This window comes from Berkeleyomyces rouxiae (genome assembly GCF_048999995.1).
Source record: "Berkeleyomyces rouxiae strain 22BRR77 chromosome Unknown BrBRR77_ptg000003l, whole genome shotgun sequence".
NCBI lineage: Eukaryota > Fungi > Ascomycota > Sordariomycetes > Microascales > Ceratocystidaceae > Berkeleyomyces > Berkeleyomyces rouxiae.
The window spans coordinates 1,164,118-1,185,304 of NW_027396493.1; the positions used below are offsets into that span (position 1 = coordinate 1,164,118).

A 21,187-nucleotide genomic window follows, 5' to 3' on the forward strand; every position below is an offset into this window, starting at 1 on the left:
GTTCCCGCTGGTATATCTAGCTGGGCCTTCCCATTCTCTGGTCTTGCTGCTCTTTTCTTCCCAGCTCAAGTTGACTTGTTCATCTTTCAAGATCTTCAAAGCTATCCCTCGCGGTTTTCGTGTCTTGTGACCTTCGCTCTGTGAGCTGTCTTTCTTTAACAAAGTCACTTTAGTTGACGTTCCATTCTTTCAATACATTCGCACTCTCTTTCGAGGCTGGCCTCACTTACATTCTTTTCCTGAAATCGGTATCGAACCTGACTACTTACCTGTTCAGCCCCTCTACGCCTCTTTTCTATATCTCGAATCTTCTTCAAAATGAAGTTCGGCTCCATCTTCGCGGTTGCCGTCCAGGTCTCCGTGGCCGTGGCTCAGATCTCCGAGTCTATGCTCTCCAAGTCCGTGGACTCCATGACTCTCAAGAGCTCCTTTAACCCCGTCAAAGAGGCTTACTGGACTGGTCTTCCCCACCATCGCCGCACCCCCTTTGCCGTGTCCCCTGACGGCAAGACTGCCTACATCGCCTATCTTGACTCTAGCAACACTGATGTTCACATTCAGTCCATCGACCCTACTACCTTCAAGGAGACTGATGTCTCTGTTACTGTGACTGGTGCCAAGGAAGCTGGCGGTCTGGTTGCACACAATGACGGTTTTGCCTTGCTGACTAACGAGGCTCTGCCTTCCGGCACTTCTGGCGCCCCCCCGGACAGCACTCCTGTTGCCGTTTTGTACCGCTACGACGCTGCTGGTACCCAGTCGTGGAAGACCTTCCTTGGCGGACCCAACATCCCCGGTGATGACAACAACCTGGCTTCCCCCGACATGAACGGTGACCTTGTTTTCTCTGAGAAGGCTGGCTACTATGCTGCCTACTTTGTCGTTACCTCGTACTCTGGATCTGCATCTGGCCACTTTGGTGACGCCATCCGCTATGTCACTCCTGAAGGCAAGCTTGAGACTATTACTGGCGCCTCTAGCTCGTGGGGTTGCAGTCACAACACCGGTATTGCCTTTGAAGCCGCTGATGCCCCTCCCTTTGCCAGCATTTGCGCTGAGGATCAGGGTGCTATCTGGCTCAACACCAAGTCCCAGGGCATGATGAACGACAATGTCAAGGTCAGCAACGAGCACGTCATCAACGGTGCCAGTAACGAGGCCATGGGTGGAATGAGTGGCTCGTACAGTGGTCTGGCCCGCTTCGGTGGTTCCAAGGCCGACAGCGAATCGTTCATCTTCGCCTGGGTTTCTCGTGGTGCTAAGGATCTGACTGCCAACACCTGGATGGGCGATGGCTACACCAAGTCCGAGAACCGCACTGTTGCCCGTAATGTTGCTATTGCTACTTTCTCGGATAAGAGCACCATTGTTGGTGAACAGGCGACCTCTGTTGTTGGTTCTGCCGATGGCGACTCTCAGGTCAACTGGATCACTTCTGGCACTGCTGATTGCCAAAACGCCCATGCCGCCACCTTTGATGCTAACAACGCGCTTATTACTTGGGAGGAGATTGCCAACCCTGAGTGCAACTTCGATGCCATGGGCTGCCAGGGTGCTTTCTCGGGTACTTTTTACCAGCAGGTTGGCAGTGACGGCAAGAAGGTTGGTGAGCCTCTTAAATCAACCGACTCATTCGTCGCTGGTGATATGGTGTCGATGGCTGACGGCCGTATCTGCTGGCCCTACGTCGCCATGGACTGGAAGTTGGATGGCCCTATCAACGGAATGGGCGGCTCCGGCGGCTCCAGCGTTACTAAGATGTCGTTTGCCTGCATTGGCCTTTCTGGCTCAGGCTCAGGCTCCGGCTCCAGCCCGGCCGCTCCTTCGTCTGCTGCCCCCTCTTCGTCTGCCGTCTCTTCTGCTGCCCCTACTGCAGATGCTGTCCCTACCGAGGCTGCTGTTCCTACTGAGGACACCCCCGAGGTGCCTTCCCAGCCTACGGTCTACCAGCCCTCGGCCGATCTCCCGTCGGGTTTCCAGACTGTTGTAACCCCCACTTCCGCTGCCCCCGACGTCTCCGATGTTCCGGACAGCCTCCCCACCGGCTTCGGCTCTGGCGATGACGACTACCCCGTTGAGCAGCCCACCGGCACTGCCACTTCTGATGCGGCTTCCAACACTACCCCCGCTCCCTTCCCGTTCTTCTCCGGCTTCCCGTCATTCACCCGCATGCCCGGATTTGGATATGGTGGACGCAAGGACTGCGACAGAACCTCCCGCACAGTCACAGTTACTACCACCGTCTACGACAATTAGAGAAACATGGCCAACATCGTATAGATAGGGTTGATTACCGAACCACTTGACTTCATCTTACATCAAGATGATATTTTCTTTTCATGACTAAATAAACAAGACACGAGCCGTTTTCTAGGCCATGAATGATTTCAAAATTGATTTCCACGTGAAACGTGATTGGGCACTGACGAAAATAACAGCGTAGTTGGTTCCCAACAAATTTGCGAATGTTCCTCGTCAAAACGTGTGCTTTGCAGCTTGTGTTACTTTGTCTGTGACGGTTTCATAGTCGCATGACTGATATGCCGATAGACGGTAGCAATACTTATTACAAAGTTCATTGGCTACAGAATGTACATAGTTACAGGATGTGCTTAAGCATACTTGTATCGTAAGCCATGGTTACTCGAAGTCTTTCTTCGTGATATCACGGCAAGTTGTGTGCTAAGACAGCCATGTACAACGTAATAGGCCATACACAGGGAGCGTCACTGGGGCTCCAGGGCCTTTACAAGAGAGATGGGCGTGCAATCAACCGATATTGCATGGGACGCAGAGAATCAGTACTGCAACGGGTAAGGCTTTCTCTTCTTTTTTGGATTGGTCGGGGGCTTGCTTTGGCTGGAATCCTCGAGTTTTGTTCATGTTGCGATTTTGTTGCATAAAGGCGGTGAAGCAGCCTCTTGGGATCCACTAAAACGTCACAGCGGGGTGGGATGGTCTATGCATAACTAGCAAAACTGTAGCGTGGCGGTTTAGCCACAGATTCGCCGGAACGGGTTTTATTCGCATAGATTTATTCGTCTTTTTTTTTTGGAACAGGTAGCGCAACCCCACCACCCACCGATTTTTTTTTTTTCACACACAACACACACAGAACCGGCATATTGCCCAAGCCAGCAACAAGAATCACCTGAACAGCTCGCAGTTGGGTCTTGGATAGCGATGAAGCTTGTGGATTTATTACAACCACAGTACATAGCGTCCAATGTTTTTCCTGGGCGCTACATAGTAGGGAAAGACGAACCTATTTTTGTGCTTGTATTCCTGCACCATGTATTAACCATTATTAGGTCTTATTACTCATCTGCCCCTCCTTTTGATTAGGCAGGTGGAGTGGTGAAGTGGAGTTGGCTTGGTCGGGGAAGGGGAAGAAGAAGGAATCAAATGGAGGGGTCAAAAAGCCGTGGCAGCTGCTGTTTCCTTGTGCTCCCGACAAAAGCTTCGTGGCGATTTGATAGTGTAGCCGATGGTAGGGGAGTTCCAACGAAGGAAAAAAAAGCAGACCCTGCCAGGCAAGGTTTTGTAAAGGGGGGAGGGGGAACACCGGTATTTCAGGGGAAAAAAAGGATGTGCTGCTTGCGGCTGGCCGGTGCTTCTCGAGGGTGTTGTCTCTTGGGTTCTGGGCAAATCAAATCGTACGAAAGGAAGAGGCAGTTGGACAGCGAAGCAATAGCAACAGCCAGACGGCCGAGTCATTTGCAGCTAAAAAAGGCGGCTGGAGATTCTACGGAGCAGGGAAGCAACGAAAAGACTCGCAGAATGCAACCAGGCAAGTGGCGGCACAGCACGAAGCAACTGCAGTGGTTAATTGGACGTAGCTGCAAAATACTAGACTAGACGTAGTTGCTAGACGTAGTTGACTAGACGTAGCAACTGCTGTCTTGGGACACAGCACTAACCCAGCTCCAGGCCAGTACCAACTAAAGCGAGAGAAGTTGCTGGTTTTGTGGTGCTTAAGTAATACTCAAGTACAGTATGTACAGCACAGTAAATACGCTATTGGCCTACGGGCCCGGCCTTGATTACTGATTTTTCTGGCACTATGTCCTTTGCCAGCCATCACCAGATCAGATACTCACTGAAATATATCTGCACTATTTAAATAACTACTTCTGCGGCCTTCGTTCTGCTTTCGTTCACAGGGAGCCAGTCTCTGTTTCTTTTGTTTTGCTATCCAGCACATGCTTTGCCCAAAACATACGCAGGGAAGCGCTATCTAGGGTGTCCCTCTTTGGCAGAAAAAAATAGAACTGGAAAATCCCACGACAATAAACTCTTTGCTTCTACGTCTTCTTTTTCCTCCTCTGGCCTTCTTCGATCCCGCCTTGGCTATCTGAATCTCGACCCTTTGATTCAATCGGCGTCACACTCTCTCTTCTCCCGCATCCCACCTAATTATCCCGCCTCTGCTTCCTACAGGCCAGTCAGCCATCTTGCGAAGCTTGAATCCGTCGTTGGCATAGACGTCTATCGCTCCTCGTCCCCCTCCTCTGGCGTCTGCTTTTCTGCATTTACCCATCATGGATGCCGCCCAGATTCGCAGCCTTCTGGAGGCCATTCTGGCTCCCATCGCCGACACCAGAAAACAGGCCGAGGCTCAGCTGCAACAGGTGAGCAGCCATATCCCGCTCGATACCGTCGGCCGTGGCCCTCCGTGACCCTCCGTGCTAAGCCGTCTCCGTTTTCTGTCCTTTTAGTTCCACGAGCAGCCCGGCTTCCTCAACGTCCTGCTGGACATTCTGCAGTCCGAGCAGGTTGAAACCGTCCGCCTATCAAGTATGTTCCCATCTTCTGGTCTTTTTAGTGGTCTAACCCGGGCCCATTCCCCCCACCCCCACCATCTTATATCACGACAATATCTGCGCTACAGCCACCGTCACATCACGCCGATGGCGACGGACTGCCGGCCGTGATCACACTCTCCCGACATGCACCACCGGGGGACTGGCCGCCGGATCCCCGTCCGCACGTTTCCGGCTTTGGAGACCCCGGCGGTGAATTTCCGGAACTCTCCGCCCCTCTCCCCCACTCCACCACAACACTTGACCGTATAATTGACCCTGTCTTTCTACTAACACTCGCCGCTCTTCTCTCCTAATAGCTGCCATCTACATCAAGAACCGCGTGAACCATGCCTGGGCTGTCCTGGAATCCTCTGCGGACAAGGACTTTGTCACGCCCGAGGCTGAAAAGGCCGTCTTCCGCGAACGCCTTCTTCCCATAATGGCCTCCTCCGAGGGTCTTGTCCGCCCCCAGCTGATTCCCATTCTTCAGCGTGTTCTGCACTATGATTTCCCCGAAAGATGGCCCTCTTTCCTTGACTTCACCGTCCAACTTCTCAACACCAATGATACCCGTAGTGTTCTGACTGGCCTTGAGTGCCTGCTCGCCATATGTCGCACCTACCGCTACAAGTCCAGCGATTCCGAGTCGCGCAGCCACCTTGACAAGATTATCGAAAACACCTTTGCTCGCTTGCTGGCCATTTGCGTCGAGCTTGTCGACCAGGAAAGCGATGAGGCTAGCGAGATGTTGCATCTGGCTCTCAAGTGCTACAAGCATGCTACATGGGTAAGTTAACTTTCCCTGTGCCATATCGGGCCTTGGGGTCCATCCCTCCTCCCTCCATTACTGAGACATGTCAACTAATCCGCCACGATCCAGCTTGAACTTTCCGATTTCCTTAGAAGCCAGGCCCAAAGCCACGGCTGGTGCTCAGTCTTCCTCCGCACCATTGCCAAGGTTCTCCCTGCCAGTGCTATGGATGGTGAGCCCTATGAGCGCGAAAAGCATCACTGGTGGAAGGCTAAGAAGTGGGCTTACTTCAACCTCAACCGCCTGTTCATTAGGTTCGTTTCGCCGTGTATCTTTTGGTCCAAATCGTGACCACGGTGCTGATATCTGCTAACACAAATTTCTCCGTCACCAGACATGGCAACACTTCTACCGTGGGCAAATCATCTGACCCTGCTCAACAACAATTCGCCCAGGACTTCACCACCAACATTGCTCCTGAAATCCTCAAGGCGTATCTTGCCGAGATTGAGAAGTGGGTGGCCAAGACTTCATGGCTTTCTCGCCCTTGCTTGTCCTACACTCTGGTTTTCCTCGATGAGTCTGTTCGCCCCAAGGATATGTGGACTCATTTGAAGCCTCACCTCCAGAATATCATCACCCACTTCGTCTTCCCCGTCATGTGCCTTTCGGAAGAGGATATTGAGAGATTCGAAGATGAGCCGGAAGAGTACCTGCATCGGTCGCTCAACTACTTTGAGGAAGCCACTTCCCCTGATGTCGCTGCCACCAACTTCCTCAGCAGCCTGACCAAGCACCGCCGCAAGCAAACCTTTGAGATTCTCAAGTTCATCAACAATGTTGTGAATGAGTATGAGCAGGCCGCTCCCGAGGCCAAGAACCACGTGGCCAAGGAGGGTGCGCTGCGCATGATTGCGACTCTGGCCCCCATTCTTCTGGGCAAGAAGAGCCCTATTGCTACCGAAGTGGAGTACTTCTTGGTGCGCTATGTTTTCCCCGATTTCAAGAGCCCCCAGGGCTACCTCCGTGCTCGTGCTTGTGACACTGTCGAAAAGTTTGAGGCTCTCGACTTTAAGGAGGAGCGCAACCTGCTTACCGTCTACCACAGCATCCTCGAGTGCATGGCTGACCCTGCTCTCCCTGTCAGAGTCACTGCCGCTTTGGCTCTGCAGCCTCTGATCCGTCACGATGTTATCCGCATCAACATGCAACAAAACATCCCCACCATCATGCAACAGCTTCTGAAGCTGGCCAATGAAGCTGATGTCGATGCCCTTGCTAATGTCATGGAGGACTTTGTTGAGGTGTTTGCCACGGAGCTAACCCCCTTTGCAGTCGCCCTTAGCGAACAGCTCAGAGATACCTACCTCCGCATCATTCGTGAGCTTCTTGAGAAGAACGATAAGCTCAATGGTGATGACGACTATCTCGAGTTCTCTGATGACAAGAGCATAACTGCTCTCGGTGTGCTGCAGACCATTGGTACTCTTATCCTGACTCTGGAGAGCACTCCCGATGTCTTGCTGCATATTGAGTCTGTTCTGATGCCCATCATTCAGATTACCCTTGAGAACAAGCTGTACGATCTGTACAACGAAGTCTTTGAGATCATTGACAGCTGCACCTTTGCTGCCAAGGCTATTTCCCCCACCATGTGGAAGGCCTTTGAGCTTATGCATACCAGCTTCAAGGCCGGCGCTGAGCTGTACCTTGAGGACATGCTGCCTGCCCTTGATAACTTTGTGCAGTATGGTGCTCCTTTCCTGGCTACCAAGCCCGAGTACGTCCAGGCTCTGTTCTCCATGGTAAACGATCTTTTCGTTGACGCCAAGGTTACTGGCGTTGACCGCATCTGTGCCTGCAAACTTGCCGAATCTATGATGCTGTGCCTGCGTGGCAGCATCGATGAATGTGTTAGCGGATTCGTTGCCATGGCCATGGGCGTCCTTGCTGACAGCCGTCACACTCCCCGCCCTCGCACGTACCAAGTCCACCTTATGGAGATGGTCATTGGTGCTATTAACTACAATCCTCTTCTTGCGCTACACGTTCTAGAGCAGGGTAACTGGACTAACACTTTCTTTACTCTGTGGTTCACCCAGATGGCGTGGTTCACTCGTGTCCATGACAAGAAGCTCTGCATTGGCGCAATTGTTGCTCTGCTTAGCATCGGTCCCCAGAATGTTCCTGCCAGTGTTTCTACTGGATGGCCTCGTCTGCTTCAGGGCGTAACTGAGCTTTTCCGTACTCTGCCCCAGGCTGAGAAGAGTAAGGCTCGACCCTTTTCAGGTTTCTTGACTAGCGTGAATCCCTTGACTAACATTTTTGTCTTAGACCGTGCCGAAGCCCTCAAGGATGATCTCAACTTTGACGCTGCCAACTACGACTACGGCGACGAGGAGGAGTGGGCCGAGACCGATACCAACTGGAACCTCGACGAGGAAGGCGAGGAGGGAGATGAGGAGCGGGAAGGCACCGGCACCTACTTTGATTATCTTGCCGAGGAGGTACGATACTTGCATTTCTCGCTTTTTTGGTTTTTCTTTTTACTAACATGGCGTTTTGGAACAGGCTCAGAAGTACAGTGCTGCTCAAGATTACGACGAGGATGATGAGGACCTTGGTGAGGAGAGCTCTGTGCTTGAGTCTCCTCTTGACAAGGTTGAGCCTTACCAGATGTTTGCTGTCGCCATTAGTAGTAGGTCTTACACTCGTGCTCTGCCGAGACTTCTTTTTTCTTCCGTCGACTTGTCACTAATGCATTTTATTTAGAACTCCAAGCCGAGCAGCCCGACTTTTATGGAGGGCTCGTTGGACAGATACCGGCGGAAGACCAGAGCGAGATCCAGAACATTGTCAACCACGCTCAACAGATTGCGATGGAGATTGCAGCCGCCGCCGCAAGCAACGCTGCTCCCGTGCAGTAAACGAAAAGAAAATTTGGAGTGGGGGAGCGGTTTGCATTTTCTTGCGGTTTACTCTTCTAATTTGTTTTATGCTTTTTTTTCCCTTTCCTTTTTTTACCTGTAATTGTTTGGTTGACGACATGAAATATTTCTTTTGCTTTGCTGTCTTGAATCGTTTTCCCATCATATGGGCAAACAGGGCAAGGATCCTTGTGTGGCCTAAAGCTGGCTGCATATGCGAACCCGACGAGTCAAAGACGAATGGGCTAGGATCTATAACTAACTAGTTGGAGTTATACTATGCGTGTGGTTGTTGTTTGTGCAAGTAACGATGTTGGAGACAGGCGCGAGGGCAGCAAACGGCGACGAGGACAATCTGCCGTTGATTGTGTTTTGTATTCAAAGGGGGGCAGATCTTCTTGTTTGTATTGATGTTATCAATTTGTTTAGGTCCGTCCAGACGAGGAAATGGATACCAACGGGAACATGACCGGCTGCATCTTCCAACTATCGCAATACATCTGTCATGAATAACTACCGTTTTATTTCTTTTTTGTGCATATTCCACTTCTGGCCACGGCCAGCTCTGCTGGCAACATGAAAAGAAAGTGTGCTAGTTTGTCCTGCAGCCAATAGCAACACGCCCCGTCCCCTCGCTCCAGATGATCCGACTGTGATGAGAAAAAATGTGACAGCCAGCCAGCTCCTTGAGCTGGGCCAATCAGCAGAGGCGGACGGGAGACAGTGCGCCAAGGGCCAAGGGGTACCGGTCACAACCCACGATGAGGCCCAGACCAGACACACGGAAACGTGATTGATGGCAGGGCCGGGAAGATGCTCCCCGAAGAGCTATGCTAGCGGATACCTGGGGAGCGAGCTTGGGCTGGGCTGGGTCATTGTGCCTGCGTCTAGCGTGCTGGACAAGTCAGTCTTGGGTGCGAACCGTGCCGGCCGCGTCGGATCCGGGCTCTGTTCTCCCGTGTGGCATGGCGTGTGAAACTGCACCGCGGGACCGGCAGACGGGGTGGGCTGGGATGGGCAGGCGGAAAGCGAGGGAAAAAGGGGAGACTGTTGTGCTGCCGGGCACGTCTCGGCGGCAGATGCGCGGGCCGGCAGGCCAGGTCTCGAAGCCGGAGTGTTTGTCCATGTTGCAGCAAACAGAGAGCTGATGGACACGAGATTGGATACATGTAGTTGATGTATATATGTGCAATAGTCGCACATACATTAGAAACGGCCATTCAAACAGTGAAATGAGAAGCTAGCCTGAACAAAACAAAGGAAAAAAGACCCAAGTCCAGGCCTTGCATTGCGGACTTGCTTGGAGCCCGAGGGCTACGAAGCGACAAACGACGGTGCAAACTCGCCGGCCAAACGCTGCAGTAAACAACGGCGACTGCGAGATTGGTGGAGGAGGAGAAGAAGAAGAATAAGAAGCGCGCGAGCGAGAGCCAGAAGATTCCATTCTTCACATTGGGATCTGACAGCCCCTTAGACAAGTCTGTACGTAGACAGCAGTCACTGGGGGGTTTAGTTGCTTTTCTCTCCCTTCTTTTTGGTGATGTTGTTTCTGCCGTTTGTCAAAAGGGTTTGTGCAGTCGATGCAAGGAGAAGAAAAGAAACCCCCCTTTCCTCTCCCCCAAGGTAGCTCGGAACTTGGAATGGCACGGTATCCTCACTAGAGCAGACGCAGGAAAAGGAGACAACAAACAGTAGTACAAACCGGACACACACACAAACACCTGGCGGGATGGGAGACGGAGTGGGAATGGGAGTGGCTGCCACTGACATTGACGCATGCTCTTGATACCTACTTGTAACTAGCTACATACATTGTACATGATACATACGGCCATGCATGTCATGCGGCTGGCGGCCTTGTCGCCAGTAAATTGTATACATCACACATGGTGCTAAGCCCTGTCTCTCTTGGAGCCTACAAGGATCTCTCTGCTTGGGGAGGACCTTGATCAGGCTAGAAGGAAAAACAAAAAAGTGTGATTGAGTGGCAGCAGCCCGTGATCAAGCTCGCCCGTTCTTTTTTAGTGCCGTGCCGTGCTACTGGCCGTTTTGGAGAGAGAGAGTGTGTGTGTGAGAGAGTGAGAGGACAGGGAAGGGGAATCGTTCTGTGCATCTTGACTGCTTGTGCTTTTTTTTCCTTTGTATTACTTGGTTCCCAAGACGCTGGGCTGGGGCGCCCATTCGGCAGGACGTCACAGATATTTTTCTGAGATGACTTTTTTTTTCCCTGGCAGCAAGTACGCATGTAAGTCGGCGTGGTCTAGTGGGTTTCTAGAATGCCGCTGGATTGGGGCAGTTGCTGTGGCACACGCCCTCGCTCTCGGCGCAGTTGCCTCTGGAATTGGATTCTAGAGCCCGCCCTGCCTTGTTCCTTCCTTTTTTTTCTTCCTCCTCCTCCTATCCAGTCCGTTTGGTGCATCCCTTTGCGTTCCGCTACCAGAGAACACAAATATTGCACATAACTAACGACGTATTATTCAAGTTTATACAGACAAGCTGACAGTGTCAGAGCTTCTCGCTCCTAAACCTAGACACCCTCCCACACCCCGGCAAACGGGCATGGGTCTTGATTGTTATCTGTCCCATGTTTCTTTTGCTGCCACCCCGTAGTTTTATGTCCTTTTTTTCTTTTTCTTTTTTTTTTTTTTTCGTTCTGGTGTGTCTTGGAGCTTGTGTCTTGGTGGAAGCCCATCAGGACCTAGAAGAGTAACAATGTTGCCAATGGAGCGGAGCGTGATGTGCATCCAGAGGAACGAGATAAAGGTGCCTCATGTCCCACGCGAGTTTTCCTTCTAGAAATCGCTCTTCATTCCTACAGCTTTCATTGCCCGCGACAGTCTGCTTGGGATCTTGAGAGTGCTGTCACCGTGGATCGCCCTTGTGTTTCTTTGTTTCTCTGTTTTTAGGCTTCCTTGCTCGCCTTGTTCTTTTTTTCCTTTTGTTTCTCTTCCTCCTCTTTGCGTGTCTCTGTTCCGGTCTCTGAGCCCCGTTGCCTCTCTTCGCCGAGAGCTCTAGGCGACTCGACTCGGTCTTTGCTTGCCTTGCCGCTTGTTGCCTTTAACTAGATCCGTTTTCGTCCAAGCTTTGTGCCTGCGCTTTTCCTTGTCAAGAATCCCACCACCATGGCGCCTGCTCCCACGCACTGTTCCGACTGTGGCTGGTCCGGCCTTTCAGTTGGCGCCCAGGTCGCCATCTACGTTGCTTCAGCATTTTCTGCGCTGTTTTGTGTATCGTTTATATACTATTACTCCAAGGGTACAGTCCTCCGACGCCAAGTATCTCCGTGAAAAGACTTGCCTGACTAACATGACCACCACGCCGGCGCAGAGTGTCACAATGAACAATCCGAGTACCGCCCGTTCTCGTGGAAGCGCGTGCTGGTCTCGACGCTCAAGTTCAGCACTCTGATTGGCATCTTCACCTGGACCTACCACCAGTACGAGTTCAACAAGGTGCACCGGGAAATCTCTGCGCGCACCGCCAAAAGCCGCAAGCAGCAGCAGCAGCAGCAGCAGGACAGCGGCAGGCCCAAGGCTGCATTCCACAGCCACAGCTACATGGTGGAACCGGCGCAGCCCCCGCGGGCCCTGCTCACGCACATCAGCTGCGGCTCCAAGGCGCGCATCGTCGACATCAAGCAGGACAAGCAGCGCGGGCGCGGACTCGGGCGCGACCGCGCGCGGCCCAAGTCGAAGCCGCTGTGCACGCCGTCGCGCAGCCGCCTGTGCGAGCCGGTGATGCCGGGCGAGCGGCGCCATAGCTACGGGTCGTCGACGGGCGGCGAGACGATTGAGCCCGTGTTTGGCGGCTGCGCCGAGAGCTACTATGTCGAGTCGCAGATGGCCATGGCCAACACGCTGGATGAGATTACGAAGCAGCCGTATCAGCCCGTGAATAGCACCGAGTTTGTGTTTCCGTGCGATGGCAAGCAGGTGGTTTACGCGAGGGAGAGTAACGGTGAGTAGGGTGTGTGATGACTGGATGACTGATATGTCATGGATTTCGTTTGTCTATGTTTCGTCTTTTTTTTCTTCTTTTCCTTTTTCACTTCTTTTTTTTTCTTTTTTCACCTTTCTTTTACGCGCTTGTGATGATCTTTGACTTGCTCCGCTTCGTTGCGGCTTGGGGGAACTTGGTGATATCGACTGGTATGGATGTGGCTATTCAACAAAAAATCAAGATGGAAGTTGGCAGGGTCAGTTCCACGTTATAAAATCCTAGTATATACTACTCACCAGCGGACGTGATAACTACAAATGTTGTATACAGCGAGATTCCCTCAATGCAAGCGTCCTAGGTGGTACTCTACTCTCTAGAATCACTTCTGGCCTGATCTTGCTGGGGCTTTCAACCCTACAAAAACGCCGCCCAAAACAATCATCATGCCCATTGTGCCCATTGTGTACGCCACCTCTCTGCCCGCCCACCAGTAGATACTCGTAAAGAGGACCGGGCCCAGGCCTCTGCCCAGCTGACCCCAGCTCCGCATGTTGCCCAGCTTGCCGCCACGTTCAGTCGCATCGGCCTCGAAGCTTGTCAAGGCATTGAGTCCTGTAACCACAGTCGCTGAAGTAATGGCCAGACACGTAGCAGCGCCGTACAGACCAGCAACACTGGTCACGCGGCTGAGAATCATAAAGGCAGCTAGACAGGCGACGACGCCAATACGCAAAGACCGCAGCGGGGGCAGACGGCGCGTCACACCGCCCTGGATGAGAGAAGCGACGAGACCAATGAATCCGAGCAAGCGGCCGTTTCTAGCCGAGGTGAATCCAAAGAGGTCGTAGGTCATAAATGACAGAGACGACTCCATGCCAGAGAAGAATAACAGGAACACAAAGTGGATAGCACTCAGCAGAGCAAACGAGTTGGTGCGCTGGACTGGCGCATCAGGCGGACTGGCCTTGTCCTTGAGCTTTTCACTAGCACCACCGTCTTTCCGGAGCTTTGTTTTCGAGGGCAGCGTTTCAGGTAGAAACTTCCAGAGATACAGTGTCTCAAGCACAATCAGAGCCAACGACACGCCGGCCGCCGTCGCAAAGGGATTCGCCGCCACGCTTTCAATCGTCGACAGATAGGCGCCCAGCATCGGACCAAACGTAAAGGCAATGGAGAAGCACGCGCCAATCATGGCCATGGTAGAGCCGCGGTTCTGCTCGTCGGAAATATCCGTCGCCATGGCCGTGGCCAGCTGGACGTTGCCCTCGGACAGGCCGCCGACGACACGCGACGCCAGAAACGTACGAAAGTCGACGGCGGCAACCCACAGCAGCACCGAGAAGATGTTGCCCGTCATGCTGGCGAGCAGCGCGTTGCGGCGGCCGTAGCGGTCCGAGATGCGGCCAATCACGGGCGACGCAATGGCTTGGAGGATGCTGAGGGCGAAAAAAAAGAGGCCAGGTTGTTAGTAACACGGATTACGTCATTGGGCAGGGCTGGCCTATCTCGAGACCACCATGCAAGGAAACAAAAAAACAAAAAAAAAAAGGACGGGCCACCTACGAGAACAAGCTGCCCAAAGCTCCCCCCAGCAACACAATATCATAGCGCGAGTCGATTTTGCGGTCAAAGGCCTGCTTGTAGGCGTTTAGGTAGGACAGAATAGTCTGGAGGAGGGTTTGGGGTGCATTCTCGCCGGCGAGAGCAATGGCCGAGGCCTCATTGTCGCGATAGTACTCGAGGAGTTTGGGGAACAGGGGCAGAATAAACGTAAAGGAAACCTGGCGCGAGGAGGGAGCTGCATTAGCGACACGGAAGAATTGCGGCATGTGGAAACCCTGGACCGGCGCGGGGGCCGGCGCGACTAGGGTTCGGGGATTGGAGGCGGGACATACCAGGTCCAGAAGAAGCGATATCGAGATGACACGCAGTACCTTTTTGCGTGTTGCCGGATCGATTCCAGCCATGGCGGTAGATCAAAGAGGGGGAGTCGGTTGAGGGCAAGAACGGCGATAGAAGAGTCTGGCGGTAACGGCGCCTCAAGAGTGGCGTGTTGACGGCGTTGAGAAGGCGACTGGGAGATGTTGTCGGAGCAAAAGGAGATTTTATATGAAGCACTAAAGGAGCCAGCCAGTTTTTAGGAGAATAGGAAAAGGACAGAAGCTGTTGAGGACCTGCAGATGGTGTAGAGCAAATAAAGTTGCCGCAGGGGCAGAAAAGCAGCAAAGCGAAAGATGCTACGAGGCGCCAGCAGCCGAGAAGAAAGAAAGAGAAAGAAAAAGAAAGAAAAAAAAAGCCACAGGACGAGGCGAAGCTGCACAGCAGGAAGAATCAGATGGTCCAAGTCAGCAAAAAGAAGGAAATACCAGAGTATAAAAGGAGGCAATATAAAGAGAGAGAGAAAAAAAAAAGAAAGAAAATCAGAGCACATCTACAGGATCGCCAGATGTGACCAGCCGGGGTCCAGCAACATCCGAGCACTGATTGGCTGGCTGGATCGATGGCCACAAGCGCAGTCTAAGCGGCCGGTCAGACCCTGTTGGACTGCTGGCCGGAGCCCGTGGCTCCGAGGAGATTCTGTATTTACAACTAACTACAGATATAATGGATTGTGTGGCCTGGACTGGAACTATCACGAACCACCGAGGGCTACACCATGTCCAAGCATCAATAATCCCAGACAGACGTGGACACTTGCCTTCTCTTCACACCCCTCTAATACTTGCCCTGCTATCTGGCCCTAGCCCAAGTGCCGTTCACCCCCCTCCTTAGCCCACGTGCTCGTCGTGGAGCCCCTTGACTGCTGGTATAATCAGCTTTTCAATCTCAATCTCCGGGTCGCCTTCTGGTAGAGTCTTGGGATCCAACGGCTGATCATTTCCAACCGTGATGATGGCTTGATCTGCGTCCGTCTCCTCTTCGGCCCCTTCTCCAGGAACGCCTTCTGCGCCATTGACTGTCATCTTGCGCCGGCGCATGGGCAAACGGACCCAGCGATCTGGTCTCCCCGGAGCCACAAACACTACCTCCCACTTTCGCGTAGACAGCAGATTGCCAATGACCAGGTGGTGCTGGTAGCGCTCCAGCGAGTATTTGGCCTTGTGCACCAGGATAGACGGATCCGTCTCCAGCTTGAACGAGACAATCATGGCCTCGGGCGACCAGCCGTCGACCAGGTTCTTCAGGAACTTGGGCACAGGGTCGAGGTCGATGACGAGCGATTTGCTGCGCGGCACTTTGGGCGACGAGTCAAAGTTGTCAAAGGTTTCCGGCATGTCGACCATGGACGGCGTCGAGGGGGCGGCAGGCCTGACGACGGGCTTGCCGTCCTTTCCCACCGCGTCGGTCGACTGGATCTTGTGCTCGGCCATGCGGTTCGCCGGGACAAAAAAGTCGGACACGGCCGCGGCCAGGTACAGCAGGGCACTCTTGCCCAGCGGGCGCAGCAGACGCGCAATCGCGCGCAGCTCAAAGATGTAGTCGGTGATGGTGACAAACGGCAGCATCAGCAGCAGGTTCTGCTTCTTGGCCGTCTTGTACTGGCGCAGCACCTTGAGCATCTTGGCCTGGTGCGCCTGCTTGGCCACCACGTGGTGGCCGTGCACGTCGTCGGCCACGTCCTCCATGAAATCCAGAAAGCAGTCGGTCGCGTGCGAGTAGTGGCGCGAAAACGGCTGCAGACTGAACTGGCGGTGCAGGAAGATGACGGCGTAGCCTGCCTCAAGAAAGTACTCGGCCGAGGTCGCGCCGCGCGTGCCCGCGCTGAAGTTGTCGATGAAGCGCACCGTCTGCTTTTCCAGCGGCACCGTCGTTCCGCCTGACGTCACCAGAACCACACGCCGGCTGGCTGCAGCATGCTCGTTGATAAAGGCCGCCGCCTGGGCCGTGATGGCTTCCAGGTTTTTGGGCGGCGGGTTCTGGCTAAAGTACTGGTCCTCCTGCTGGGCCACAGCCTCGGTAGTAGACGCCGACATGATGTTCCTGTTTCTCCTGGATACAGTGGCTTCGACGGGAAGATGGCGGTTCTGCAATGTTTGGTCGGTGCTGCACAAGCCAAAATGCCCAATCCTCGGTGTCTCGTAATATATGCGGCTCTTTAGCTCTAAGCCCGGAGGATTCCCGGCTCGCAGGTGACCCCTCTAAAAAACAAAAAAAAAACTTGGAGATGCTCACTCAGCAATATTTCCCGCCGCGGGTGTTTTGGGAGTGATGGCAATGGAAGAAAAAAAAGACTTGTGTCTGGGTTTCTCGCCAGTGAGGCTTTATCACACAGAAAATTACGGCTCTTGTTTGACTATGGCTTGGTTTTTCAATATTTATTTATCGCCGGTTTATCCAAGGGCGGCCCACCTTTTTCCCCCTCTACATTTTGATACGTCGTGATCTTTGGAAGGCACTTGTGCGACTCATGCGCCAATTTGGAGAACACCAGTTGAATCACGTGACGCATATCTGTGCCGTATCTACATACAAGTTCACTCACATCATCGTCTGGCACCACAACATGGCCATCCGTGATGTCTTGAGCCGAAATCACACATGTCAGACATTCATCACGCAAGGGTCTGTGCATTGTGCTTCTCAAATACAGAATTGTATCATTATGGGCATGTACGTGGATAAGCCCCATCCATCTTCATCGTCTAGGCACATACTAGCAGATGTCCGTCTCAGAATATCTTCTCTTCTGTGATACCAGCCTCCTGATTCTTTATTTCTCGGGGCTGTTGACTAGTCGCCAGGCACGCATCGGGAGGCTCTGGAGATGGAGCATACGCGGCCGGATAAAGTACACAAATGTGACAACGCCAAAGGCTACACATATCATGTTGACCAAGTAATAGCCGTCCTGCTCAATCTCACAGACACCGCCGCCAGCCGTGCAGAGCTCTTTGTCAGCTTGCAGAGCACACGAAAAGGCATTGGTGACTAGCTTATCCCCAAGGGAAGCCGCTTCAACCGTAGACAAAGACGTGGAAGGCTGGCACGTGGCCACAGTGAAGGTGTCAACCAGACTGAGGATGAAGAACCGGGGAAAAGTGCCACCCAGATTACACACACTAACCATGGTTGTTAATAAAGTCACAACAAAAAGGCATCTCATGGGGAATCCTCAAACTTACGTTGCTAAAAGAGTCATATATGTGCCACCAATAACAGGGTCAGCCACACGTGCATGGAAAGCCGAAATAGCCACAAACATGACAGTGTTTGTAAAGGTCGAAAACACATGCTCCAGGATGACCACAAGCATGTACCACGGCTCAACGCCAGTCTCTGGGAAAATGCTGACTGTAAACTGCGCCATCACTGCAGCCAGCAAGCGGCCCATAAAGGCCCAGCACCACAGACGCATAGGCGTGTATTCCTGGGACCATTTTCCGGCGTAGTATCCCAGGCCAATCTCGAACGGGAAATCAATGAGGACCGTAAGCGCCATGTTTTCCTTGCCAAACCCCTTGTCCAGTAGTTTCAAGTTGGTGACGGCGTCGTTGGCTTGGAAGCCAATCTTGGCAATTAGGTGAACGGCGATGATGGTCTGAATGTTGCGCAGCTTGAGCACTCCCCACATGATACGGTACACATCCCAGATGCCGTCCTCATTGCGCGTGCGCTCCTCCTTCTTGAGCAAAGCCAGGCCCAGAGTGACCAGGAGGTAGGCCCAGCCCCAGAACGTCAAATATCCACTCAAAGTCACCAGCCCATCACTGCTAGGCACGGCACGGAACCAGCGGTTCGCAAACTCGCTCGAGTTCAAAGCCAAAAAGACTGTGTACGACAGGAATTGACCAGCAGTCAAACCGACTGTCTGGGCCGTCGAGGCATAGGACACGTTTCCGGGCGTCAACAGTGTGAGAGCCCAACCATCGACGGCGATATCTTGGGTAGCACACATCAAGACCAAAAAGAACCACCATGCAGTGAATCCCCATACAGTTGGGCCGCCGGGCTTTCCAATTCCAGCCATCATGTCTTCAACAGTCGAGCCGAGCCACAGCATACCAATTCCGGACAGCATTTGGATAGGCAGAATCCAGCTCTTACGCCGACCAAACTTTGGGCTCCAGCAAGCATCAACAATGGGACTCCAAAACAGCTTGAGTGAGTATGGGTATGATGCTAAGCTAAAGACACCAATCTGGCTGTACGACATGTGGTTCTTGAGTAAGAATGGTACGGAGCCAGTCGCAAGACCCATGGGCACACCCTGGAGGAAGTACAGAAGCACAAGCAAGCCAAAGTTGCGCTGGTCTTGTAGCGGCAGCTCGAAGAAGCCATGGTTGTTCAGGGTCGGTGTTTTCGGAACAGGCGCATCGAGCGTAAAGTCGTCGCGGGCCATGTGGCTTTTTGCTATGGAGCCAGAATTGGTTTCGGCAGGGGTGTTTTTGCGCCGAAGCTCGATGCCGGAACTCATGTCGTCGATGGTGGTGATGGAGAGCGCGCTGTTCTTGGCGTTGAGAGACTTCTTTTTTGTCCGGCTGCGGCCGCGCACTGTGCCAGCAGGAGACTGTGTGCCGGTTGTTTCGCCTCGATCGGAACCAAGGGCTGGAGAGGGCGAGTCGTTTCGTTCGTTGGCGAGGTCTGCGGAAACTGTGCCACCAGTACTTTTGGAAGTCTTGCCGCGCCGTGAGCGAGTGCTGCCCATTGGAGATTGTGGTTGGTAACGGAGGAGGTTCTTTGTGTACGCGCGGGAGTCAAGGAATGAGATGCTAAAGAATGTTCGAGCAAGGAGTGCGATCAACGACGGGAGACTGTGGCGTGTGGTTTTGTATTAGACAGATGCAGGTTTAGTGCAGATGCATACGTGACGATCCGCCAAACAAAAGGCAAGACACGGCGAGATTTATATCTTCAGAGCGCGAAAAACAACGCAGAAGCGCAGAGACAAGGACATGTACAAAAGACGTCCAAGAAAGTGACCAAGAAGGCGTCCAAGCAAGAGGACAGAGAAGAATTCTGTTTCGGGATCTTGAGACGTTCAGGGATCTCCGTGGCATGAACCCAGCATCGACGTGTAACAAAAGTCCAAGACAGTCAGTCGAATGACCGGTAGAACAGACAAGAACAGAAGAGAGCGGCGTCGATAAATACCAGATTAACCAAAAGATGTCTGTCGCAAATTGTCCCAACTAATCATCCCATCAACTTGGTCAACAACTAATACCATAGGTGGCCATTCAGTGCCGTTAGGCAGTCGCAAATGCATTACTAATCAGCCGCAGGCCACCCGTATTCAACGCTTTGCGAGCAATATCGTGGAAACAAAAAAAAAATGCTTTCTAGAGCATGTGAAGATGCGTCATGTCAGAGAAGACAGTAATACAAGCCACACCTCTACTCCCGGCTTTTCTATCTTCTCTACGCCCGGCATTCAAACACGTCATCTTGTGCTGCTGTAGACCAAGATCAACCTTTGGCTGGCAACTTTGGCTGCGCTTTGTAGCTGTACTTTTGCTCCTCCAGTAGGATCTTGCAAGATAAGATAAGATAACTCAAGATAAGGTTGGATGTATCCCAACTCGAGCATCGCGACGTGCACATGGGCGGCAGGTGCTCTTCTTCCTGACTCCAATATTTCCAAGATTCTGCAAAAAGGCCTCTGGGCTAATAGACACGCATGAAGCCTCCCAGGCGCTGTTAGCCATGTCGGAAACATCCGAAGTCGACCCCATCGCCCAGGCACTGGATGACGAGATCACCACCCTCCAGGCTCAAGGTACGCTTTGTTTTGTTTCTTTGCGTGCTATTGACCCCGCTAACAACCCCCAGTCGCCAGTCTCAAGCAACAACTGCGCGTTCAAGCCACGAACCTATTAACCTCCGAGTCCATCCACCGCGCTCTCCTCAATCTACCGCCCTCGTCCACGGCCTTGCGCTCCGATTTACCCACCCATCTCCGCTCCGTCTCGGATGTCCTCGCGACTCGCCTCGCTGAACAACAAGCACACGACCAGCAGTCGCTGTACAGGCTTTGCGCAAGCATCACTTCCTTTCGTGTCTTGGACCCAGACCCCTACGCTATTGACGATGGCAAAGTGTTTGGCTTGCGCTTCGAAGTCATGGTAAGCGCGCGCTTTCTGCGGCCGTATTATGTTCTTCTGAACAGACCCTGGACGTCAATAGAACCGGCTTCAAAAGCATGGCAGGTTCACAAACATACTATCCCTCCCGCCATCCCACTTTCTGGGCTAGTAGCTCGTTTCCTGCCTCCTCCGCCTTCTACGACGAGACAATCTCACGATGAGATGCCAGATACAGGACAAACACATATCCAGGACCTCTTAGGCTTTGCCAAGGCGCTCCGAAGGGAAATTTACCGGTATCATAACCGCATAGCGGCAATCGCCGACTTGCGCCGAGCCTCTGGTGTGTCCAAAAACAAGGCTCTAGAACAACTCGAAGACGACCTGGCTTTTGCTGGTGAAAACGCTGCTGGCTTGTTAGACATTGGGGCGTCAGATCCAGAAGCAAAACACATAGCAATGACGTGGGTGGATGGTCGCACGGGCCGGGTCATCGTTGACGACGACGGAAACGTTAAGCATGCGGCAGTCTTTGCTAATGGAGTGCCCGATTTGGTTACAGGGCAGCGACTGAAAGGCAATGGGCAGACAATCAGATTAGAGGACTTGATTGAACGACTCGAGGACCCCCCTGAAGATCCGCTGATAGAGGGAGAGACGTTGGGTGTATGATGGCTGTGGCAAATCACGGCATTGTTCAAAGTTTGCTATAGGGTTCATCTCTCATCTTGTTTTTTCCCA

At 52.8% G+C, this 21,187-nt stretch overlaps 7 protein-coding genes across 7 annotated transcripts; 4 read left to right on the forward strand and 3 right to left on the reverse strand.

Moving 5' to 3' along the window:
• Positions 1-318: 318 nt before the first annotated feature.
• On the forward strand, positions 319-2,256 carry BROUX77_003512 (uncharacterized protein; the record flags this gene model as incomplete). The annotated part of the gene is made up of 1 exon (XM_073748172.1): positions 319-2,256. One exon carries the CDS (start codon positions 319-321, stop codon positions 2,254-2,256), a length of 1,938 nt encoding a protein of 645 aa, XP_073605937.1.
• Positions 2,257-4,541: 2,285 nt separating this feature from the next.
• On the forward strand, positions 4,542-8,483 carry BROUX77_003513 (uncharacterized protein; the record flags this gene model as incomplete). Its single annotated transcript, XM_073748173.1, has 8 exons — positions 4,542-4,631; positions 4,719-4,797; positions 5,123-5,592; positions 5,686-5,870; positions 5,951-7,824; positions 7,891-8,063; positions 8,128-8,254; positions 8,329-8,483. 8 exons carry the CDS (start codon positions 4,542-4,544, stop codon positions 8,481-8,483), a joined length of 3,153 nt encoding a protein of 1,050 aa, XP_073605938.1.
• Positions 8,484-11,605: 3,122 nt separating this feature from the next.
• On the forward strand, positions 11,606-12,448 carry BROUX77_003514 (uncharacterized protein; the record flags this gene model as incomplete). Its single annotated transcript, XM_073748174.1, has 2 exons — positions 11,606-11,738; positions 11,811-12,448. The coding sequence occupies 2 exons, from the start codon at positions 11,606-11,608 to the stop codon at positions 12,446-12,448; spliced, it is 771 nt and encodes a 256-aa protein (XP_073605939.1).
• Positions 12,449-12,801: 353 nt separating this feature from the next.
• Positions 12,802-14,389, reverse strand: BROUX77_003515 (uncharacterized protein; the record flags this gene model as incomplete). The annotated part of the gene is made up of 2 exons (XM_073748175.1): positions 12,802-13,858; positions 13,986-14,389. 2 exons carry the CDS (start codon positions 14,387-14,389, stop codon positions 12,802-12,804), a joined length of 1,461 nt encoding a protein of 486 aa, XP_073605940.1.
• Positions 14,390-15,190: 801 nt separating this feature from the next.
• BROUX77_003516 (uncharacterized protein) lies at positions 15,191-16,396 on the reverse strand (the record flags this gene model as incomplete). The annotated part of the gene is made up of 1 exon (XM_073748176.1): positions 15,191-16,396. The coding sequence occupies one exon, from the start codon at positions 16,394-16,396 to the stop codon at positions 15,191-15,193; it is 1,206 nt and encodes a 401-aa protein (XP_073605941.1).
• A 737-nt stretch (positions 16,397-17,133) lies between these two features.
• Positions 17,134-19,068, reverse strand: BROUX77_003517 (uncharacterized protein; the record flags this gene model as incomplete). Its single annotated transcript, XM_073748177.1, has 2 exons — positions 17,134-17,482; positions 17,546-19,068. 2 exons carry the CDS (start codon positions 19,066-19,068, stop codon positions 17,134-17,136), a joined length of 1,872 nt encoding a protein of 623 aa, XP_073605942.1.
• A 998-nt stretch (positions 19,069-20,066) lies between these two features.
• Positions 20,067-21,118, forward strand: BROUX77_003518 (uncharacterized protein; the record flags this gene model as incomplete). Its single annotated transcript, XM_073748179.1, has 2 exons — positions 20,067-20,139; positions 20,193-21,118. The coding sequence occupies 2 exons, from the start codon at positions 20,067-20,069 to the stop codon at positions 21,116-21,118; spliced, it is 999 nt and encodes a 332-aa protein (XP_073605943.1).
• Positions 21,119-21,187: the final 69 nt, after the last annotated feature.